General features: G+C 40.8%; 1 protein-coding gene across 1 annotated transcript in view; it reads left to right on the forward strand.

The window, feature by feature from the left end:
- LOC139609811 (activin receptor type-2A) overlaps positions 1-23581 on the forward strand; it is a 43684-nt gene extending 20103 nt beyond the window's left edge. The window contains exons 4-11 of the mRNA XM_071464792.1: positions 1054-1208; positions 12135-12278; positions 12434-12577; positions 15356-15501; positions 15614-15728; positions 16093-16231; positions 16341-16471; positions 16834-23581. Coding sequence (XP_071320893.1) covers positions 1054-1208; positions 12135-12278; positions 12434-12577; positions 15356-15501; positions 15614-15728; positions 16093-16231; positions 16341-16471; positions 16834-17028 — 1169 coding nt within the window. The 3' untranslated portion in view covers positions 17029-23581. The remainder of the gene's footprint in view (positions 1-1053; positions 1209-12134; positions 12279-12433; positions 12578-15355; positions 15502-15613; positions 15729-16092; positions 16232-16340; positions 16472-16833) is intronic.
- Positions 23582-24400: the final 819 nt, after the last annotated feature.

The following is a 24400-nucleotide window of genomic DNA, read 5'->3' on the forward strand; positions in this document are numbered from 1 at the left end:
GAGCCTCTGAGCGCAAATATATAAAAATATTTCAAGATTTTAGTCGGACAACAGCAGTAACACAGTCTAGGTTTGAGAAAGACGCGTCTGTGCTTTATTTTGTTCTGCCAGAGTTGAAATGTTCTCACCTGAAGAGCACCATGTTGCATGAAGCCTAGTTTAGATCAGAGGTGTTCACACGAAGGTTACAATTACATAATATAGTGTAAACTGAAGTGTTAGCCTGCAGTCTGCTTTCACTTGCTTAGGTATAATCCAAATAAAGTGTATGTCTAATATATTAGATAGATAATAGTGGTACTATATTATCATAGATTTATTACAATAATGGCACTCCTGCGTTGTTAGAGATACAGGTTTGACAATGGTGTCCTTAAATTGTCCAACAGGCCAGTCTGTCTCTTTGTATTCCTTTAAATTTGACTTTCTGAAACCTGCAGACACCCTGTAGAGAAAAACTTTTCACAATGTCTCTGACAAACACCCCGAGAGTCCCATGATGCAGCTGGTGCAGCCCCATCGGCCCCTACCCCTTCCTTTTCTCCCTCCCATTCTTCCAATCCCCACCCCGAGGACGGCAGTGGTGTTGGGCGTCCGAGTGTCTGCGCTTTGACAGCGCTGCCGAATCAGACAGTCACACCTTATGATGGGAGGACGGGCTGAGCCAGCAGGCGTCACCAAGCGACTCCTGCAGGGGTCGGGCACAGTTCAGAGCTCTGTTATTTTTGGCAGGCGGATTACGTTATGTCACGAGATGGATTTGCTAATCCTGCTGCGTGTGTGTGCGTGTGTGTTTGTGTGCGTGCATTGATATGATCCCTAAGCACAGTGGCAGTAAGCTGTAAGCAGGGTTAGTGCTGCACTTAGAGATGATGTAGCACAATGTCAAGCCAATCAGGCGTGCTGTTCTGTCTTGCTTTTCTCTCTATCTTTCTTTTTACTGTCTGTTTTCTCCCTGACCATCATTTTTGATCTTTAATTGCTTTATTTTTGTCGCCATGCAGATCACATAATCCTTCTTTTAACTGCCCTATCTGTTTCTTCTCCCAACAGCCACTTCCAACCCCTTTTCCCAGAAGCCCCAGCTCTTCAGCACTCTCCTTTACTCCCTGGTTCCCATCATAGGCCTGGCTGCTGTCGTCCTCTTCTCCTTCTGGATGTGGAGACATCACAAACTGGCCTACCCAGCTGCCCTCGTCCCCACACATGTAAGTCTTACCAGGGTGAGAAAATGAAAGCCAGATCAAACCCTCCTTTACTCTGACACAAGTCCAATCCATGGCCACTTGTCTGTGTTCTTGTCATCCATCTATTGGTCTCATCACTGTAGTGTGTTTCCAGAAATGACCCGTCAATCAAACACTTGCGTGGACTGTGATATCCTCTTTGTATGAAGTTGCTATAGATGCAGTTAGTTAATTGTAAACAAACAGTAAATGTAAAACTTAATTGGTTTTCCGAGCGGTAAATGATTTCTTTCCTGGAAACGCATGCATGTGCAAACACAAAACTTGGAGATGAGCATAAAAATAACCAATGTAGTTCAAAGTTACCTGTATAAAATGCAGAATGGTATTTGCTGAACTATTGCTATGCACCAAAGGCTACATACAGCAAGCAGGTTAATAAAGTCTAAGATCATTTATTGCAGAAAATGTCTGACTCAACTCTGGTTGATTTTTTGGATGCTTATTTCCCACATGAGTCAATGCACATTAGATGCTCCCATAAAACCACTCTTGTATTGTTGAAGTTTGCAGTATGATACATTAAAAACACTTCTCTGCCCCCTCTATTTAACCAACCCTCAACTTCACCACTGATCTAGTTTCTCAGTGGGCTGAAACAGCCTTGGCCTTTCCTGCCCTGCACAGCAGGACAGAGCTACGGTCAACCAGAAAGGACACACTGTGCGGAGAGTTAACGTTGGGATAATTGCTTTTTCAGTTTCTTCTTTCAGAGGTGTATTGAAGGATAAGAGGCGCTCTGGTTCTGTCTTTTTCTCTTTCCACGAGTCTCTGTTAGATCAAATACATCTCAGACCTTTTTCTAATGCACCAGACCAGTGTCAGAAGATGAATTTAATTTGGATAGTTCAAGTTCTGTCAGAGAGGCCTGGAATCATGCATACATTTTGAGTGAATATTGTGCCGTTCAGGTTCAAATACTTGTAGGTAAAATAGAGTTTTGATCCACGTCTGATCGTGCACTCGTTCACCTTTCATCACTCCCCGCTTACTCACTCAGTCCTTTCTTCTTTTCCTATTCTAACATGCTTTTACACTGCTGCTTAGTTCTTTCATGTCTCCACTTGAATCACCAGATTTATCACCTTTTTATAAAACCTTTTTAACATTTCTCAAATCTTCATTCTTGTGGGAGTGAGAGTAAGGCTGTTATTCCAAATTCCTGATTAATTTAGTATAGTGTTTTTTTGGGGTTTTTTTTTCTTTGACACCGAGGCGGTTTTAACTCGACAGCAGTACAGCTACATTCTCTGCTGCTCGGCAGCAGGGGAAAAAGAAAGCCCATGCAGAGCTTCCACCGTATGGAAGAGGAGTCAGGGGCCTCTGCATTATTGATGAGGCTTTATATAGGCAAACAAAACTAAACACAGAGACGCTTGCAGCTCTGCCTCGGAGAATGGTGGTGGTGGGTGGGTAGGTGGGTGGGTAATGCGGGGGAAGGATTGAGGGGAGACATGCAATTCTCTCAACTTGGTTATTCTATTTGCACAGTGCTAAAACACAGTAGGGAAGAGATAAAAAGACACTGACACAATACAATCAGGAAACAAATGCTAATGTGCATTGGAAAAGCAACACCGCTAAGAGGCTTATGAAACATCTTACCTGGAAACATATGAATGAATAAATAAACAGCATAAAACAAAACAAAGATCGCGGCCAAAGAAGGGTGGATCAGATAAAAAATGATGATACATTGGGGGGAAAAAAACCAAATACCTAAAAAAAATAATTGATAAAATCACAGGGGGAATAAAATGAAATGAAATAAAATAGCCAGGATGGAGAGAGTGAAGTCATGCCACAGTCGTGTATAATCACCTGTGTGTCTGTACAGAAGTGTATTAGTGCATGAACGAGTAGGTGTGCAAGGACAGGAGAGGAAAAGGTGGTAATTTGTACATGAATACACTTAAAGTCAGCTCCCTGCTTCTCTGGAGAAGGTGATGTTGTAAACGGCTTCTACCTGCTGCTTGAAGGAAGCTAAGACAAACACAGACGTATTTGCAAGCACTATTTCATACACATACAGTTGGCTGGCATCAGTAACTTCTTTAGTGATTGATTAAACCAATACAGTAGATGGAGAAAGGGGAGAGAGATGGATGCAGCAGGAGAGGAGATGTGGAGGGATTTATTTCATTTATATCAGTTTTTTATTGTTGTTGTTGTTGTGGAAGAAGATGATTTTGTGTTGCACCACCAGCTGTAAAAAAAAAAAAAAAAAAAGACTCTCACGATCACTCAATAGCTCACTCTTGCAAAGTCATCAAGGACAGCTTCCTGCAATTCTTAGACTGTCAGACTTCTGTCTGTGGAACACCTGTCTAATGAAACAGAGCATATAAAAGACACTTCAGGACTTTTTCTTGACAGTAAGACGTCTGAAATTTGAAATGAATATAATAACAATCATCATCACCACTCTTGATAATGACTCGGTGCATGAATTCAAACTAATCCAATACTAAACGCTCTGACATGAGCGTGATCAGTCTTCCCGTCTAACTCTCAGCTGATGTTGACCTGCTCCTCTAAGCTGTTCTCTATGCAAGTGTTGTTTAAAGGCACTTAACAAATTGTGGACGGCTTCTTGCAATTCACTGTGTTGGCGCCGTTAAAACACTTTGCAGTCATCATGACAAATTCTCATTCTCATGTTTCATATCAACTTCCAGCAGCTCTTTGAAACTTCAAACAACAGAACTGATTCATAGATTTAGTCAAAAAAAAAAAGGCATCAATCGATTGGACATTTATTTATGCTTCATCGTGCTTGCTCCTCCGCTATACTACTTTCATCAGAGCATAATGCTCGCTGCTTAGTCATGTATTTTTAATTTGACGGCAACAGATTGCCCACACCTGTTGCTAGTTAGATTTTAAAGTGCCCTGTGTGGATGGGAAGTCATTATAAGTGTTCATCATAGGTGTTGGTGGTAATAGATGATGTTTTGTTTTCCCCCGTTCACTAACGGCATCCACGAGGCAGCTACAACGCTGGCTCTTTTAAAATGGCAGAGCTCTGCATCACACTGTGCACATTTAATCTAAATCTCTAATTAAAAGGAGTAGGAATGTGATTATGTCATAAACAAGTAGCAGCTGTCTGAACAGAGCCCGAGACAAACACGTAACATATACACAGCAGTGGTTTCTGGTTTTTAGTGAAACCATGCCGTTAGCTTCAGGATAGCACAGCACTGAAGCCTGAACTCCTTAAAAACAGCTGTTTTTCATGTTTATGATCCAGCAAGTGAAGCTACTGATGCACAAAGTGGAAATAAGCAATGGGATAAGATAAGATAAAGGACTGGAGTTCAGACAGTGTAAAGATAAATCGGTGCATACTGTATTTAGATTTAGTAGCACCAAGAGAATCACATACACAGAAATCTGCCATCTCTCATGCTTAATCACTGCATTTTCAACACTGAATTCAGTCACATCTTTCTGTGCGGCGAATGAGTTTTCTTTGCAAGCTAATGAAACATGCAGTCTTCATGATGCAAAAGTAATTGTTCCCACTTAATGATCATTAATGGGCCCATTATCGTGGCTCTCTAATTTTATGATGGAAAGGCACTAAAGAAAGAAAGAAAACCAACCTTGTGAAAAGAGCTGCCGCTGTGCTTTCTCATATAGTTGTCAGCTTTACATCAGGCCAGGCTGGAGGTGGGGGCGCTGGGTGGAGTCCATAAAAAAGAAGGGTTTTTATTACATCCAATGAAGCACGTTTGATTTTTCTGCACACATACTCACTTCACTATTCACAGTAAGCTCAAATCCCAAATTATGTGTGGCAAAGTAACTTTATTCCACACTGTCATTATGTCATTGTGATCGTGCTCCATCATGGACTGCATATTTGCCACCAAGTCTCCATTATTCACACCACAGTGCGAAGTGGAGGCAAACTGGAATTGATTCTGTCTGAGTACACAGACCCACAGCTTTCACACGGTGAGACCTGGAGCACTTAAACATAAGTCGGACCTTTTTTTTTTTTTTTCAACCTGGACCCTTTTTTCTCATCTTTATCCATCTTAGCGATCGAATCTGACCAAAGTCTCACCACTTGCTTTATTGTGAAGCTGCTAACATCTTGTTTGTCTGGGTGCAGCTTTCCAAAGAAGTCCTAAAGGGCTCTAAATATCATCAAGAGCCCCCAAAACCATACTCTTTTTAGAAACTTTAATTGCTTGCAAACTACTTTTGCACATATTGTTAAAGACACTGAAATTATATAAAATATAAATGATTTTTTTCTCTTTTTCAACAGTTGTGGTTTTGATTTCCACTTGATTGTTGCCTCACTGGGCAAATGCAGCTGTTATGCACATGTGTTGCCACGTATAAAGCAAAGTATGAGCAGCTTCAGAAAGCTGTTCTCATATGGAGACTTATTTTTTTTAAATTTGAGCTTTTTTTTTTGGTTGTTTGTTCAATTGTGAGTTTCTCAAAAATTTTATCAGCACACAAAAAAAGTAAAACATTAGCCTTATTTTCGGTGTCTGAGTTTGTACAGTCTGAGCTCTGCATTCATATCTTCAGTTCAGGGTCTTTCATTCACTTTCTTAACCCAACATGTTTCTGTTTTCCATGATTTTTATGGATAAATGCGCCTGTCATCAGGGTGCTGTCATTGTGAACTTTTCTGTTTGTGTGTGTTTGTTTTTTACTGCGATTTTTTACACATTGTTCAGACAGTTTTCTTTTTTTTTTGTGGAAGTGCATCATTCAAGTTCATAAAATGAACCATCTTGCCCTTGGTGCCGTGCCTGTTAACAGACAGTCCTGTGGCTCTTTGTGTATCTCAGACCATAGCTTTGGAAGCCCTGGTCTGGAGTACGAGGGGGAACAAAAGTTTGTTCAGGGACAACCCATCATCTCCTGCCTTTTACCAGCCTCTATTTCATCCACTAACTAACAGAAAATAGCAATAATTTCTCTGTTTGCTTCTTATGTTCCTTTTCAACAAGCACGCCTTTCACATTATGGTAGAGGTAAGAGCAGTTTAACTGAAGTTGAAACACTATTAGTTTCCCCCCCTTTTGGGTTCAGAGCTTGGTATGAATTCTCCATCTCAAACTCAGACCACCATTTTGTTCTTGTCTTTGCTTTTTCGACAGCATCTTGTTTACTCAGTTCGTAACACATTTGGTTTTTTATTTTTTGCCTGGGTTTATTGCATGGATGGATGTCTTTTGTGCTCCCTGCTGAAAATGTATTGTGCATGGTGGAAAGTGGCCAACATGGCTCCGAATGCAGCCCCTTTTTTGTATGAATGTCCATCTGTGATGTTTATGTAACTTATTGTGTGTGATGTGACCCAGTTTCCAGAATGGTATCTGCTAGACCTATGGCTCACCATGTTTCTCATGCAGAGACACAAAGCTGAAGGTGTTTGAAACTGAATCTGCAGCATGTTCTTCCATTTCACATGCAGACTGAGGAGGAGTGCAGATACATTTTGCATAAGTAGGAGTGTTGCCACTTATCTGGAACATTTTTCAAGTCAGAGAGTGTAAATTACTTAAGTACAAGAGGAGCATAAGCCTTTGCAAATGTACTTTGGCTCAAAATTGGAGAAATTGGAATAGAAGTGAGGCTGCAGATATCACTGAAAACTCTCACGGAGTAGGTAGCTCACAAAATAAAACCCAGACTCTCTGAGAGAGTTTAGACTCTATCCTCTCCAACTTTTTGTGTTTGATATGACCTTAAGATATGAGTCCAGGATAACTGCCCATCGGACTTTGACATATGGATTTGTTACCTCTGTATACTCATCTGCACCTAAACCCAGGACAAACCAAACCAGGCGTAAAGGACCTGTTAGGGTGTAATAGATGAAGGCGTAACCTGATTAGGCCATAGGAGATGGTTGAGGGTTGGGAAGAACGGCGTGAAGCAGCAGATTTTGTTTTCCTGTTTCCTGTGGTCTGCTGACTAAGTGTAATGCGTCCCCGTTTGAGGCCACGGCGCCCTGTGATCGGACAAGGGATCCAGTGACTCCCTGGGGAGGCCTGGCTGGGCCGGGCCAGGCCGCCTCATCAGGTTGAAGCCTGGAAAACAGACAAGAGTTTCCAGAAACGATGCAGGCACAAGGAAAGAAAAGAGTCCCGCAATAACTTGTTTTTAGACCACATCGTCATCAGAATTATCTCAAATGCCAGCAGAAGGATGCTGCTTGGCATTGTAACATGAAGCATGTGGTATTGAGGATGAGGCTGTCACCCACAAACCCATCAGTCATCATTCACATCAAAATCATGGTCAAAGGCAGCCACTCTGTTGCCAGGCATCGTAGCTGTGCAGGAATTCACCTTGACCTTAGACTTGACGATGACTTGCAGTGCACCAATGAAAAACACTGGTATTTTAGACAGACAGAGTCCCTCAGTGATCATTTTCACATGCACATCATTATCAGAGGTCATATCACATATTTCACCAAGCTCAGTAGACATCTGTGCAGACATACCGGTGACTTTCATTGTAACACAACGCAGTGGAGACGGACAGAACGGGAAAAGATAACAGGCTGCAGCCATTAGTGATTTCTTAACCACATCTTTTCCTGAATCAGAGAAACTTTAATCATTAAGGGCATGAAATACAGAAACTTGTCCTGGTAAATTTCATGAAGACGTGTGTACCTTTCAATTATTTCCACTTTGTGATTGCTTTTATCTCCAGTAAAAAAATGCACATGAAATTGTCTCAGTGAGAATTCAGTAATCTACAAACAACCTGCATAGTAAAACGGTCCTTGGATGACAAATTTCTGTTCTAAATTGCAAATTGAACCATAATTACCAGGCTAATAATAGATGTGGGCTGCACTGTGCTGCATTGGTTAGCTCAGTCGCCTTCACAGCTTAGAGGTTGTGGGTTTGAACCTGACGGCTGATTGGTGCCTGTGCAGGTTTCCTCCAGGTACTCCATCTTCCTCCCACAGTCCAGAGACATGTATGTTGGGTTAAGTGGCGACTCTTAATTGCCCGTAGGTGTATGTGGAGTGTGAATGGTTGTCTCTGGTATGTACCCTGCCTCTCACCCCCCAGTGTCAGCTGGGATGGCTCCAGCTCCTCTGTGACTCTAGTGTAGCTACTGAATGGATGGATAATAGATGCAGTGGAAATTTTCTCACTTGCATTTCTGCAAACTAATTGATGATAAAATAAGTGCTTCAGTCATCTTTTTTGTGTCCAGATCATGATCAGAATTGGAAATCCTATAATTAACAATAACAATAAGCATACAGGACTCTGTACAGAGATGCAGTTAAATGAATAAATGGATACATAACACTGCTGGCTTTGGTGGATGAGACGGATAATACCCTAATTTCCTCAACAGATCATGATGAGAATAATAACTTCAGATGGCGAGCTCAATAAATGTAGTGTAAACTGTTTTTGGCCACATGTGTGGTACAAAGGGAGTCCTGTCCTACTGTCACTGATAAGAATCCACATGTACAGATTGCAGAGATACCATTCTGGTCATCTTTCCCCTTGCACTTGAGACATAAACTTTGTATATGTTGTGAGGTCACAGTTGCTTCGATGTTGTGCAGATCTTAGTATTTATTACTTATTGTGTTGCTAATCAAGAATTTAAGGCACATTGTGCTGTCACAGTTAAAGCAGATCAGGGAACAAAGGCCAACAAATTCTCATCTTCATCTCATCTCTTGGAGAAATGATTGACTAAATAGTTTTACAAACTTCACAATACTACAAAGTTGTTCCTACATATTTCTAACTATGTTTGATATCAGAAGATTTTAATCTTTGGTGAACTGACTACATTCTTCCAATTGTTTACATGCTAAAGCTCAAATCTTTTATCGAACAAATACCATCAATATAGATGTGCTTATTATTACAGTATTATCTTAATTACACATTACAGCAGTGTGGTGTTACCAGCTACGTTCCACATAGGCTTATTAATGTATTTTCTTTGACTTGTCGTAACATAAACGCAAACTGAAGCCACTTTTATCTTTCTACAGCAGCAGGTTTATCTCAAAGTCCAAACTGAAACCAACCAGATCTCAGTTCATTTGGTGTCAGTTATTCTTCAATCTCAAACAGTGCTGCCAAACGCACCATGCACAAGGTCTAAAATTACAGCCTGCCAAGCACCGAATCCTTCAACTTTATTGGTATGGTGACTTTCTGACACAATGAGGTAAATATCACTTTAATGGAGTGCACTCTTTCTGGTCATGAAATCTAAGCTAAATGTAGTAACTTCTATCACATTGTTTTTCAGTGTGTCAACTTAGGACCGTTTGGGTCATCCTGTAATCCAGCCTCAGCACCATCGTGTGTAATTTTCCCCATCATTTGGCTGGCATTCGGTGTGAGAGCAGAGTGTAGAGACAGCAGGTCTGCCTCGCAGCTCTCTGTTAGAGGGAAAAGGCTTTAAGTAAACACACCAGTTCCCACTCAAAGCCTCCATTCCCCCCCTTCACTGCCCGCATGGAAAGCCTGCTCCATATTTATACCAAAAAACAACAACAAATACTTTTCCCTTTATTCACATAAGCTTAAATAAGCAAGCTTGTTAAATAAGCAGGAATCTGCAAATGCTATTACAGGAATGTGCACCGCTACAGCCTGAATAACAGATTAGATTGGATGAAATTTAGATAATTTCTTGCTATTTTTCGTGCTGAATATTTCAGACTAAAGAATAAACAGTTACAAAAGAAAAGACTGATGATAATCTAACAGAAGGACAGGTTGTAGTCAGTGGTACAGAGGATAAAGTGTGGTAATATAGAAGTCCCTGTTGGCTTGAACAGACCCAATATTATGCAACTTATATGTAACAGGCTGCATAATCATTTAAATAACTGTGTTATGAGAGCAGGCCACAAAAGTTCTGCTTCCTTTGTCTTCAATGTTTGTCTGTTTACTTTGCCTGTTCCCTGTTGATTTTATTTCAAGACAGTAGTTTGAATAGATTCTCATTCAGAAGCATTTGAGCAGCATTTTTTTCTGCGGTGGACTGTCCTTCACCTGCAAAGTCCAGCCTTTAAATGACTTTTTCCTTTCTCCCTATACGTATTATAAAAGGTGCCTCTCCATGAATAAACGGCAAACAGAGTTCAGTTTGTTCAATCAAAATTCTTATAGTAACGAGAATGAGACTAAAAGAAATTTTAGTGTGAAATGACAAAATCTTTTTGCATCTAAGGTATCCATTTCAGCAGTATCCTCTTTTTATGTGCACTGAAGGCCAATGTTGGCATAACCGGGCATAACATTTCCAGTTGATAAAAATCAAACCCATAAATGCTGCTAAATGACACACTTTGCTTCTGTAGCCACAATAACCTTGTCAGGACAGGTGGTAACAGCTGAAGCCACGTCACCCTGTTTTACTACACATGCAGTGAAAAGCAGTGCAAGCTCCACTTTAGCTCTGGATATCACCAAGGTCTGTCTTTAAGAAAGGGTGGGTGCCAAAACACACAACCAAAGTTGGTGTGAGTGTTGTTTCCATCTGTTAAATCTTCTCTGTCACTCATATCAGTAGCAAACCTTGTAACTCAAAGAGAGGCATTTTATGGGAAGTTAGAGAAGCAGGCTCGGATTGACAAGCGTGCACTTTTGATATATTGTCATGGGGTTGGAGTGGATCCTGTGGGCCTCGGGTCTTGAAACTTGCTGTGGCTTATCAAGCACCTTGTAAGCTTCAGTTCAAGTAAAAACATGAACGTTGCTGGCTTTTTTTTTTTTTTTTTGCTTTTTTTTTTTAAACTGACAGCAGGTATACAGAGGCACGGAAGTGAAGTTGAGATTTTACAGCAGCCTATCTGGTTTCATCAAACGCCATCAGTCATGTGCTAGTCTTTCTCCTCTACCTTTTATCCTGTGGAAATGTGACTCCCTCGCTGCATGCTTCTTTTTAACCTTCCTCTCTCTCTCTCTCTGTCTCTCTATCCTCACTCACCCTGTGTCCTTCTCTGTGAAGTCACATGTGAAAGTGATCAGCTTAATCCCGATCACCAGCTGTGTTTAACATACTTTAGATTTGGAACACTTGGCTTCCTTGCTTTCACTTTTGTTTATGGGATTAGCATGAGCGCACACACGCATGAGGCTTGACCTACCGAAGTTAGACACGATGGCTCCTACGTGTTTTTATTTCACCATTTGTCCATTTTAATCAGGAGCTGAGTCTGCCCTGTTTCATATTCATTCATGTCGAAGCCTCGTCTGCTCTTTGTGTGCCTTGCTCACGGGAAGTCAAAGGTTTTAAATCTTTCTCCACCCACTTTTACTCAGTGGCTCGTTGGATTCAAACTGGCAACCTTCCAGCTACAATCCTGCTTCTCTAAACTCAAGCAAATGTTGCCCTGCAGGGTTTAATTGAATTTAAAAATGAATGAATCCAAACCCTGCTTGGTATGCTGTATCCTCACCGCTGAGAAATTTCACAGTAATAATCTTTCTAAATTCAAAAATGCAGCACTTCCTAAACCAGTGCTTTAACAATCAAATAAAGCAAACTGACTCATAAAATAAATAAAGCAAGTTAAAAAAAAAAAACAAAGCAATAGGCACCACAGCATAAAAATGAGATAAGAGGCTAAAAACAGCATGTTGGCAAAAAAATAATAGGAGAGCATCATCACATAAAAGCAAGTCTATAAATGTAAGTTGTAAGATGTGATTTAAGATGTGACAATGATATTGATTCTGCTGGCCTGAGCTCCTCAGGCATGTTGTCGCTGAGCCAAGAGCCCGGTCACCTTCAGTGGAAGCCATTGCTATTTTAATGCTCTGCAAAAAAAAAAGAAAAGAGAATAACCCTGTCCCCTGTTCTTCTTTTTCTATTTTGTCCACCTGCTCTCTGCAGGATCCCGGACCCTCACCCCCGTCCCCCATTTTGGGACACAAACCACTGCAGCTGATCGAGGTGAAAGCCAGGGGGCGCTTCGGATGCGTGTGGAAGGCCCAGCTGCTGAATGACTATGTGGCCGTGAAGATCTTCCCCATCCAGGTATGCAGCTGGATGCTTTGTTAAAATCCTTTCCTTTCGTTACGCTACTTTTCACCTCTCTCACTTTCCTTCCATAATCCATACATGTTACTTTTGTCAGTTGGACAGCTTGATAACAGAAATAACATCTGTTTCTGTCTCTGTTTCTTGTGCAGGACAAGCTGTCTTGGCAGAACGAGTATGAGATCTACAGCGTGTGCGGCATGAAGCACGACAACATCCTCCACTTTATCGGCGTGGAGAAGAGGAACAACAACCTGGACCTGGAGCTGTGGCTCATCACCGCCTACCATGACAAGGTAAGCTGTCAGGATGGAGAAATGTACCACCTGCAAACAGCTTAATTTCATTGAATCTTTTGATTCACTTTTATCACAAAGCAGTAAATTCCTCTGTTAACTTAGTGACTGTATTTAGATTTAGCTGCCTCAACATGAGGCGAAGGCAATAGCTAATATTTTGAGGGATACCAATGCTTGTAGCGCTTTTCTTACATTAATTATGAATGTTTCAGGTTTTAGATTCCTCAGATTAAATGCTTCTAACTTTTTCACCTAAACAGTACATGTAAGTAAAGCTTATACAATAATAAGAAAAAGTCCAAAAGATGATTTTAAAACAAGTTCTAAGCTTCATATTAAACCTGACAAACCAAAGCTTTAACTCAACACTTCTTGCACCTGACAGAGACATGAAACAGGGAAAGTATCACTGTATCAATAATGCAGAGAAGTGAAATAGTGATGCATCCTTGTGTCTAAAATAATTCAATGTAATGTCTAAAAAAAGTCTGAATAAGAACACGAGTCTCCACAGCTGAACAGTAGGGTATTTGTAAGATTCACACACATTCACATAGGAAGAAAAAAAAACTGTCACAGTTCCAAAAAAAAATAAAAATAGAGAATAAATGGGCCCGCCTTGGTTCAGAAATATCTTGGTGCTGAAATCGGATTACTGACCAGCTGCATGTAAACGCTTGTTTTCCTGTAACCGTTTACAACAGTGCATGTAAACAAGTCCTCTGATTTCCTGCCTGATTTCTTCCACTAACCAGATTGTGTCCATATCTCTTGTGTTTACATATGCGTCTCCACAGTGATGTAGTGCGCTGAGTGTATTGTGCACAGATCTAAAAACCTCCTGGGCCGGCAGCCACTGTAACAAAGTTGTCAAAAACCATGCGTGAAACTTTCACATTGTATTGATTCTGTTTTGTGCCTTAGGAGCTAAATCATTATTACAATACACTTCATGCTGCAGTTTTTTATTCTGTTCTTTAAGCCAAAATTACCCAGAGAAGGAAGACTGGAGCTTTGTCAGCCATGTCGTGCTTCACTCACCCTCTCAGTCTTCACAGCATTTGGGGCTTTAAGTGCCTCTGTGTTTTGAGGGTCATTACTGACAGAATGGAGAGCGATTTTCAGGCAATTTTCCCAGCCAGGCCAAGAATTTGAATCTGTGTGCTTAAGAAACATTCCCAGCGTGGATAAAGGTTGCAAAATTAAAGGTTGTGGGCATGGCATGGAGGCTTTAACCCAGCAATCCACCTCGTAGCCACTTAACCCTGGAGCGGGTCTAAAAGTGGTACTCTGATTTGTGGTGGCTCTCCAAGTGGAAACAACATTAAAGGAATTTGTTTTAGAGGCGTTTTAGGAAAGGTCATACTACTGGGAGTATATCAGAGCCCTGTCAACCATTTGCAATTATTTTGTAAGTCTGTAGAAGACTTTGACCTACAAAGAGCTTTTCCCTCTTGAGCAGCATCAAAATGTGACACCTCGGTTTGGACTGACCTTAGATTGTGTAACACATCTGGAACAGTGATTGCAGAGTTCAGCGTTTCCTTGACAGCTGATTTACCCTTAGATGTTTGATGCATCGAAGCAGCTCAGTGTGTTAGGATTCTCAGATTATCTGTTTGAAACCTCGCCTCAAAGGACACAAGCCCCTCCAAAACTCCTGTGTCTGCATCTTTTCATATTTTTGGACAATATGTAGATAATAATAGCTGTCAGCTGGTGTCTTTCAAAGGGATGTGGTCTGATTTGTCCTTGTATTTTCACAATTTAAGTAAAATAAACACAGCACTGAAAATACTGAATACACACACACACAATTACACACATACAGGGATATTTATCCAAAAACTGAACTGATCAAATTGGATGCCTTTCCTTCATCTGTTGGAGCTGCCTGCCCTCTAGTGGTGACACAGTTACACTACGTCCATGTGGCCACTTGCCAGAAGTGACCTTGTGTCATTTTGACATACATTATGTAAGAACTAAGATTGTGCGTAAAGGATAAGAAAGTCAAGAGCTCAGCGACCATGCATACAAAGAAGAAGTAAAAGATGAACCTCTACAAAGTTTCAGCAAGTCTGTGCCGATAACGAGCTTGTGTGATCAGCAAACCTCTCCCTGATAAATAGAGATTAAAGAACAGTCAGCGAGCAGATAAATGAATAGCATTTATCACAGCTCTATTATTCACCATCAACAGTAAATGTGCAGGAAGTTGGCCTGGTGGCAGAGGTGGCTAAAGGATTTCACTGTGTTTTTTAAGAGGACACTCAGTAGGTTACTGAGTGGTAGGTGAACTGATATGGAAAGCTCCAGAGGAATTCTTCCTCAGTGATAATCTTCCTTAAAGTTTCAATATTGTTCTGCACAGTCAAACAAAACTTCACATATCTGTTGCCGTACAAGCCGTCGTACAGAAATTGTTTTATTGCTGCGTCCCTTGTGAATTACAACACTGCCCACAAGCTTTAGATGAATTTCAACCCATTCGGGGTATTGCTGTTCCCATGGAAACGTTGCATGCTCCAGAGAAGTGGGAATCATCGTCACTATACTGTTATTTAGCATTATTTGTGCTTTTACATTCATATATGTGGTATAATGCTTGGCATTTTTTTTTCATTTGTTTCATCCTCTATTATAATAATGTTTTACAGCAAAGTGAAATCTATTAATATAATAATATCAGGACAAATTAGTTATTTGTTCATTCAAACACATTCTTGCTTTCTAGACACTGACTGTGTCTTTCCTGTCTCTTCCCCTCTCCAGGGGTCACTGACAGACTACCTGAAGGCCAATGTTGTGTCCTGGAACGAGCTCTGCCACATCGCCCAGACGGCGGCCCGCGGCCTCGCCTACCTCCACGAAGACATCCCAGGACACAAGGATGGACACAAACCCTCTATTGCTCACAGGTATGCAGATGAAATATCTGGGAGTTTTTCAGCTTTTATCAAGACCTTGGCATCAGAGGAGTTCTGACCTGTTCCACTGAAAATGTTTTCATTGTTTCTTTTTCCATCTCAGGGACATTAAGAGTAAGAATGTGCTGTTGAAGAATAACCTGACAGCCTGCATAGCTGACTTTGGCCTTGCCCTAAAGTTCGAGGCTGGAAAGTCAGCAGGAGACACACATGGACAGGTACAGCTTACAGTTAAATGTTAGAATACTTACCACACCTTTATACCATGTTTGCTGCCTTTTTAGGTTTGCACTGGCTTCTCAAACCAACAAATAAATGAAAGACGTTATAATGCTTTAGAGGTTTTGACTGGAACCTTTTAGAGTCCTTTGTACTGTGGGTAATCGTACTGAGTCACCAAAATCTGAGAGCATTTTTCTGTACTTAAGCAGGAATGTGAAGATTGAAAAAGATAGGAAGACACTTAAAAACATCTTTAGATGATTAGATTTAGGATGAGATGTTGATTGTTCTTTGTTATATGTGCTAAAATCACATTTCTGTTCTGATGCTGACCTTTGACCTCTTGAACTCTACCTGCAGGTGGGAACACGGCGCTACATGGCTCCTGAAGTCCTGGAGGGGGCCATCAATTTCCAGCGCGACTCCTTCCTGCGTATCGACATGTATGCCTTTGGCCTCGTCCTCTGGGAGCTCGCGTCACGGTGCACAGCCGCTGACGGTGAGACTGAGACTGATGCAACACCAAAGAAAATGCTGCAATCAGATTGTTCCCATTGTGTTACATTACTCCAGATTTCAACTGTGGACATGTGGTTGTGTGTGAACAGGCCCAGTGGATGAGTACATGCTCCCCTTTGAAGAGGAGGTGGGTCAGCATCCGTCTCTGGAGGACATGCAGGAGGTTGTTGTGCATAAGAAACTGCGGCCCTGCCTGCGAGACTGCTGGCAGAAACACACGGTGAGCAACGAGAAGACCCTTTTGTTGTCGCCATTTGTCGTGAAGAGTCTGCCCTCGAACTGAATGATCATAGGTTTGATTCACATAAGAGCTTGTGCCAAATTTGGTGTCAATATTTTTAATAAAGACAGCAGGGATGCCAAAACAAGCATCTAAAATATAGAAGGAAACCTGAAATATGATCAGGTTGATCATTTCATTTTTAGGAAAATAATCCAAAGTAGTTTGACTGAAGCAAAAAGGAAGAGTTGTCGTTTTGCTCTTTCGTTCTGAGCATTTCTGGAAAATACCAACCAAAGAAATAAAAGGACCATAAACTCATCAGAGAAGGTCTGTGACACTGGTCTGCCTCTCTCCCTCAGGGTCTGACCATGCTCTGCGAAACCATCGAGGACTGCTGGGACCATGAGGCCGAGGCTCGCCTGTCCGCCGGCTGCGTCGAGGAGCGCATCGGCCAAATGCAGCGCCAAGCCCCGATCATCGGTCCTGAGGAGATTGTCACTGTGGTCACCATGGTGACCAATGTGGACCTCCCGCCCAAGGAGTCCAGCTTATGATCGGCCAATCAGATGACACCGGATGAGCTCACAGAAACACGGATCAACGCGAGGGCATGAACAGCTGACCCTGGTTGGTTGGCGTAGTGGTTTTTTTCCCTTTCTTTCTTTACATTTTCCGTTTTTGTTTTTTATTTTTTTGGGGTTTTTTTCGTTCCTTTAAGTGCGGGCCGCTACTCACGTTCAGGAAACACCCTGCGCCCACCTCACCACATCAGTTTATATCCACCTCATTTTGATATGTGTGCCTAAGGATTTTAACATTTTAACGGTCGACGCTCTCTCTCATCCCAAGCAAACGATTCAGGATATTTCCAATGACAAACGACGTCACCGAGTGACAGTGCTGACACGCTGGGACGACAACACTCAACACTTTTAATCATGTCTTGTTTTTATATACATACATACACATAGGAGGGCAACCTGTTCTGCTCGGTTTTCTACAGAGAGAGGAGATCTTGCAGAGGAATTTCACAGAACTCTCAGTGCATTTTAGTGTATAAAAAAGAAAAAAAAAAAGAAAGAGAAAAAAAAAAGACAAATACCCGGCTCTCGATACATTTGCTGTTTTCCTGTGTGCGTTTTTTTGAAGAAACGACTATCGTTCTGCCAATAAGCAACGGCTTCTGAATGTTTATAGTGTAATGCTGCTGTACATAGTGTATTATGGACCCAGACAACTTGGTAATCAAGCTTATTTTAAAGGGGTGAGGGGGAAGGGGGAGGGGGGGGGGGGGGGGTCCATTTTCAAGCATTACAACGATAAAAACCATAAACCTCCTTCAACCAGGTATACCTCAGTTCAGATGGACACAGTTTAAATTAGTCCCTCTCCCTGTTCACAGTCAAAGCTCACACTTTCCACAACCTTGGCTCTTCATGATATCCAAACAATCTGCTGTCAGGCATGACACTCATGGGTAATGGAGTCAGCGAAGTCTCGATATACATGGCCATACACACCGTAAACACAAGTGTTGCTCCCTTTTTCCTCCCCTTTCTCAGTCTCACGTTTAGTTTTGCTCCACTTTGATTTTTGACTGAATAATAACTTTCTCCTTCTGTTAGTTTGTTTATTTTTTTTCTCTTTGAGATTTTGTGCTGATAATGGAAAAAAAATACCCCCATGACGAAGTCGTCGTTTAAAGTGATTTTTTCCGTTTTGGTTTGCCGTGTCAACTGTCAACGGAGTAATGATATCTATCGCTGACAAGTCTCATTTTGGCCGTGAGATCTGGATATACACTATATGTATTTATATCTCTGGATTAGCGCTGGGTACCAACCAATGACACCTTTGATATTTGGTATCAGTACCAAATCAGAAGGTAGTAAAATGCTTCAAGATTGCCAGACTCTTGGAGCTTATTCTTGTTCTTTTCATTTTGTGAAATCAGTTGTGTGTGGTCTGATTCTATTTAGAAAAAAAAAAGCAGATTAACAAAATAAATCATCCAATGTGTTAAATTTTGGAAAGGTATCAGATTTGAAGTGCAGTTTTGAGGAAGTTTCCAGGGGTACCCAGCTCTACTTTGGAATTGTACCTGTATTTAGCTGAGCCAGCTTGCTTTTGATTTGATTGCACACATCTTTTTCTGGATTACTATCAAGAGTTTCTGCTCTCTTTTGATACACCTCAGGAATCTTTGCTACTCACCACTTCCTCACATCCTCCACCTCTTCCCTCCTCATCCTCACCTGTCTTGGACTGGAGTACTTCCTCTCTCGCTGATTCTTATGCCTCCTCTGTCACCTTCTTGCCTCGTCTCTACTTGTAAGGGTTTAGCCGTGCTGTCATACGCAAAAGCAGAGTCTCTGCTGACATTTAATCTTAACACTAATCAGACAGTTCAATTGTAGCCTATTCTTTCAGAACCTAGCTGAATCTTGCCCATTCCTATATGTTTTTTTAGTTGGTCCTCCCTTGTGGGCCTAAACATCTGGTCTGGACTTAACCCTGAGAACTTATTATTTTGCAAGAAGTGTTTCCACTTTTGTTAAGTCAAATGTTGCGCAAACATTACCCCACACACCTCAGTTGTTGCCCCATGTGTTCACCATCTCCATAGTTAACCAGTCTTTCTACCGTTCTCAGTGTTAACACCAACCTTGTTGAGATTAGATTTTTTTGTGTTGATGTTTTAGATTGAACAAGAGAGACATCTGTGGTCATTTGTTTCCCTGAAGTTCTTGAGAAAGTGATCAGACCTCTGCCCCTGGACAACTCGCTGGATGGACGGCATGTCTCATGTCTTTCTTCAGATTTAGACACAAGCTGCTTTAAGTTAACAGATTCAACCGTTTTCACAAAATATGCATGTGATTTTAAAAAGATGAACTGCTTTTTAGGTGCAGTTTTATGTTCCTCATGCAGGGCTGACATTTATGGTTTTGAAATCCTTCTGACACTAACCAAACAATTGCACGGCAAACCGCAGTTAGACGAGGAACCTCTCTTTCTCTCTTTCATCCTGGTGCCATTTCTACGTATCCATATTAGTTACTCTTGTAGATGTCAGGCAAAACGGATGTATCTGTCATTGTTGTGAAGGTAGCAATGACATTTTTGAGTCTTTATTTCCTGAGGGACATTGAACACTGGTGCCGGCAGACCTGCAGTCTCTCCTCAAGCTTTGGGACGGTTTCACAGCATGCTGTTTAAAATCAAGTGTTTTAAAGTCAAGTGGTGCAGTTGGAAATATTTAAAACATGAAGAAACTTCTTCCCACCAAACAATTTCTTATTCAGGACAGTGCATAACTGTGCTTTCTTTTTTAAATGTTTTGCATTTTAAGAAAAGACTGAACTACAGTGCTTGAGGAAATCAAAGAGCCAAGTAAAAAAGTAAAACACAGAAACAATTAGAATGGTACTCAGTAGAGAAAATAGCTGGATCCACCCTTTTAACTGGATCGGCACCAAAATTGAACGGCTTCCTCCCTGGCCAGTGACCCATCCCTCCAGCGAGTGTGGTGCAGATCAGTTCAGTATGTTTTACAGAGGTAATGATTTGCACAAATTTTGAACAGTCCTGCACGGCAAATAAAATTGTTTATAATTGAGCTATATTTGTTTTGAGCACTTACCTGTACCCCATCCATTCTGTAATACATGCAGTATTTATGTCAGTTTTGTAACCACTGATTCTTAGGTCATTTTTCTAAAATACCGATTGTACAGGGCCAAACTAGATTCATAGTTGTCTTGACTAACAACGGGCCATTTTCCACCAAAAAGCCTAGGAACTAGAAGAAATAAAAAGCAACTCTAAAAGTTCCTTGAGAGTGTATTTGCTTCTTGCTTCACCCCTAAAAGATTCAGGTGCAGATTCAGTAAGTCAGGAGGATGTGACAGGTGCAACAAGGTTGAGATATTATTTCAGCATAATACCACGATAAGACTATTGCAACAACACAGCAAACCTTGAAGGAAGTTGAAGCCATCATCTTCTTATTTACTTACTGTAGCAGGAGTACGATATTTGCATCAATATCGCTTCGTTTTGCTGCTGCTGTTTTTCAACTAACTGCTAATCAAAAACAGCCAATATCTAAGGTCCTTATGAAGCTTGAACAGTCAGGGACGATCAGTACTGCAAACCCCAGCAGCCCTTCAATAAGTACTACCTCACTCACAGGGATTTCTTCGGGGTAGAAAGTGTGGCAAATAAACCAAAATCTCAACCAGGTTCCTCGAGTAGAAAAGGGATTCAAGTTCCCGAGTTCCTGAATTGGGGTAAAGTTCCAGTTTCCCTCATAAGTTTGAGACAGAAGTAAATTAAGGCTAAAAAGTTTTACTGTGATGTATTATCTCGTTCTGTGAAAGTTTTTCATTACTACACAAGGTTTAACAATAGCAGAAGGCTTCTCACTGAAAAGGAAAAAGATCCTTGACATCTCAACATACCCGGACTGGCACAACTGTAAAGGAAAAACACCAGTATTACACTTTTTGCCCATGTTTGTGTTCTCAAATGCAAAACTTACTCACCAGTATTTTAGCAGCCAAGTGGATTTTTGAAAAGAACCTCCAAATGTTGGCTGGTTGCCTGCCAAAGTGGTTGATAGAGTCGACAAACCTTTCAACCGCAGCAAAAAAAACGGGCCAGCATTTGGTTGGCGGTTAGATCTCAGTACTTTAGGTAGATGGTGGAAGATGTTTGACAACTTGAGTTTAAACTGCACCTGAGAAACCGTCCCAAACCAACAAATACCATTCAGGGATTCAGTACTATGCTTTTCTAAGTTCTAGCGAGTTATATGCAACCAGTGCCGCAAACTACCCTACTCTTCTGTAGGATCAACTGCAGGAGTGACTTTCAATATACACACACACACAAATAACTTGTAGCATTTTAATTTTTTTTTTAATCCGTGACCTTGCATATTGATATGTTGTATTTATTTTTTAATTTACAGGCCTGAGGTTTTGGGGATCAGAGCTCAGGTGCAACTCAGAATAAAGTTGTAAGAGTTGGCACGATTTATGGTTGTTGTTGGGGGGTTGGGGGTGGGTGTTTGGTTGTAATTCAGGAAATACTTTCATTAATTCAAAAAGAAAAGATATAAACTGTAACATGCTTCTTTCTATTCAGTCTATGGACAAACGACCGAGAATGAATGTTCTTCAGACTCCTGGATTCCAGTATTGTGTGTACTTTGATGGATTGAGCCCGGCCCTGTGTAACTTTAGAGGGCTTTGCGTTTGGCTGGTTTCGTGTGATTGTGCCCTGTCGCTATAGAAACTAGTAAAACCGATGCACCCTGAGAGCCATTCATACACCTCTTGTTTGTGTGGTAACCTGCTCGTGATGTGAACCAGTACCTGCTCTATGGGCAGTGAGCTAGCCGTCTGACCATACAGTCCAACCAGAGAGAAAAACAAACAGTAAAGGCAAATTTTGTAAAGAAGGATCAAACCTTTATGGTTTTATTGTACCAAAAAAAAACCTCTTCTTCCGGCTTTCCCATTGCTGTGACCCTTCTTTGAATCTCAATGCAGCATTTCCACATTCATAGCCTCCTTAACTTTAAAAAATATTCAGTCTGTCCAAAATAAATTTCTGGCTCTGCATCCATATGACCATCTCAAAACACTTGGTTAAGGTGAGACGATCTTGTCTGCCGTTTTGTCAAACCAGTCACAGATGAGCTTCATCTCAGGTCTTGACTATCTTAACTAACCTGATCTGACGCTATAAATCTGAACGTAGTCATTTAAAGGTGTATGAATGGGTTGCTCAGTGTGCAGGCTTTACGTTTTTCTGTATCGACCTCCTCCAGCCCAGCACCTCACATTGCTGTGCATATAAACTACCAGTGAAACATTTGTGTCTTGTTGCCCCCACTATTTTAAGCAGTCTAGGACCTGTACAGACATGAAAACATAAATACCTGTATCAACTATATACTCTGAGCTGAATCTTTATAAGTGCGTGTTGAACTTCAGTGTTTCCTCTACATTCATGTATACTTTTCTTCTGTTATGACTCAGCAACGGGGTCTGGCCCGGCTGCATAAAAATTGTCCCTCACTATGCGAAAAAAAAAAACTTAAAGTTGAGCTTTGTGTAAGCTAAAAGCTAGAGGCTCGTTGGTGTACTTAAGGAAAACAAGAAAGCACTTCGGGGTTCATCAGCAGAAAAAAATTAAATGAATGAGTAATGTTCAGCCCAGGGTGTTCCTCAAGGAACCCATTTGGGTTTACTAATGGATGCATTTTGAAGAACCCCTTAAGCTCTTGAAGAGCAGTTGCAATACTCCATATGTGATAATACAATCATCCACTACAGGTATTTCTTTCCAGCATCTCAGTCTCCTGCTTTTTCCCACTGTTGGTAAGAATTTTAGAGGAAACATTGAACTCCAATGACCTCGCCGCTAGGACTGTCTTGGCAGAAAGATAAGTCTGGTTGCCAGGCCTGAAATTTCTACAAAAAAAAAAAAACACTACAAGCATTTTTGACCCCACATTTCTCGAGGCTCAAGAGTTGCATCGCTGATCCAGGATCTGCCAACGCAGCCTCTAATGGTAATGATGCTCAAAGGGTTTCTGGTTTTTTAAGGCTGGAAGAAAGTAATCATTTTTTTAGTGGGTGGTCTTCAAAAAACATCTCGAAAATGATGAAATTGTCTTGTTTCTTTACTCCTGATACATGTGACTGTATGTTTTATGTTACTGACAAAAATGTGAAAATAGGACAAAGAAACCGAGGCCTGGATTTTCAAACTGGAAAATGGTTAGAACAACGAAAGGATCCTACTGGGTGTTCTCAAGCTAGAGTGAGTTTTTACCAGCTCCAGGGCTCTCACCCTGTTTTCTGACCTTTGACCTCCCAGTGAAGGGACAAAGGAGGTTTAGAGAAAAGAGAAATCCCTTTGCAAAGTATTATAGCAGAGTAAAATCCTCAGAAACCCTTTGTACATTATCAGAGAGGAGACAAAACTGGTCCCTGATCAGAGCTGTGACTCGCGGCTAATGTTAGCCGGCCATGGTTTTTAGCAGCTGAAGAGATCCACGTGATGTAAATAAATGTGTTTTTAGATTGTGAATGCTGATGTTTTTCTTTTTTTCACTGACTGAATCACATAGTCTGACGGAGATACTTCATTTCCATTTATCTGACAACTGCTGTTAAAAGTTAGAAGCCTTGAACAGATATTTTGTCATTTGATTGTAATTTGGTTGGAATTAAACAGAGAAAGCATTGTGTAATTTGGCACTAATTTAGTTCAAAAGCAAAATTCCTTAAAGAAAACACAAGAAGACATTTATTCTATTATTTAAAACTGTTCAATAGCAATTATTTTTGATTGATTAATTAAACTCTACCGGTTGAACAGTCTCTATTTTCCTTATAATCAATACCAAATTACATCTCCTGTTTCAGGAAATTGCTGCTAAATTATATGGAAATAAAATTGAATTTGCAGTGCTGTAAAATAAAGATTAACCATGAGGGGTAGAAAAAGTAATGACTTAATGAAATCTAAAACACTGCTGGGTATTAAATAATCAATCGAGGTACAATTAATAGACATTCAACAGGTTAAGAAATCAATACTTTAAAATGTTTTTTTTACTTTTGATTATTTTTAAGTAGAATTCATAGGAAAGTCCCCAAGAGTAATTATACCAGATTAACTGTAAAAGGTTAATGACAAATAGCAGTACTCAAGAGTGTGAAGTGTCCAAATATCTCAATATCTACCTGAATTTATTTATTACATTACAGGATTACATGATAGTAAAACTGCGTAGTCTCTTTTAAACTGAAGCATATTTCACTATTTCACTCTGCCTGTAGTCCTATAAACTCACGAGGATGAGATGTGTGACATTTCAGCTTTTAGTGCCAGAAATAAATATGG

Source organism: Trachinotus anak, unplaced genomic scaffold (genome assembly GCF_046630095.1).
Source record: "Trachinotus anak isolate AG129_WGS33_773 ecotype Australia unplaced genomic scaffold, CSIRO_AGI_Tana_v1 ptg000026l, whole genome shotgun sequence".
In the NCBI taxonomy this organism is placed as follows: domain Eukaryota; kingdom Metazoa; phylum Chordata; class Actinopteri; order Carangiformes; family Carangidae; genus Trachinotus; species Trachinotus anak.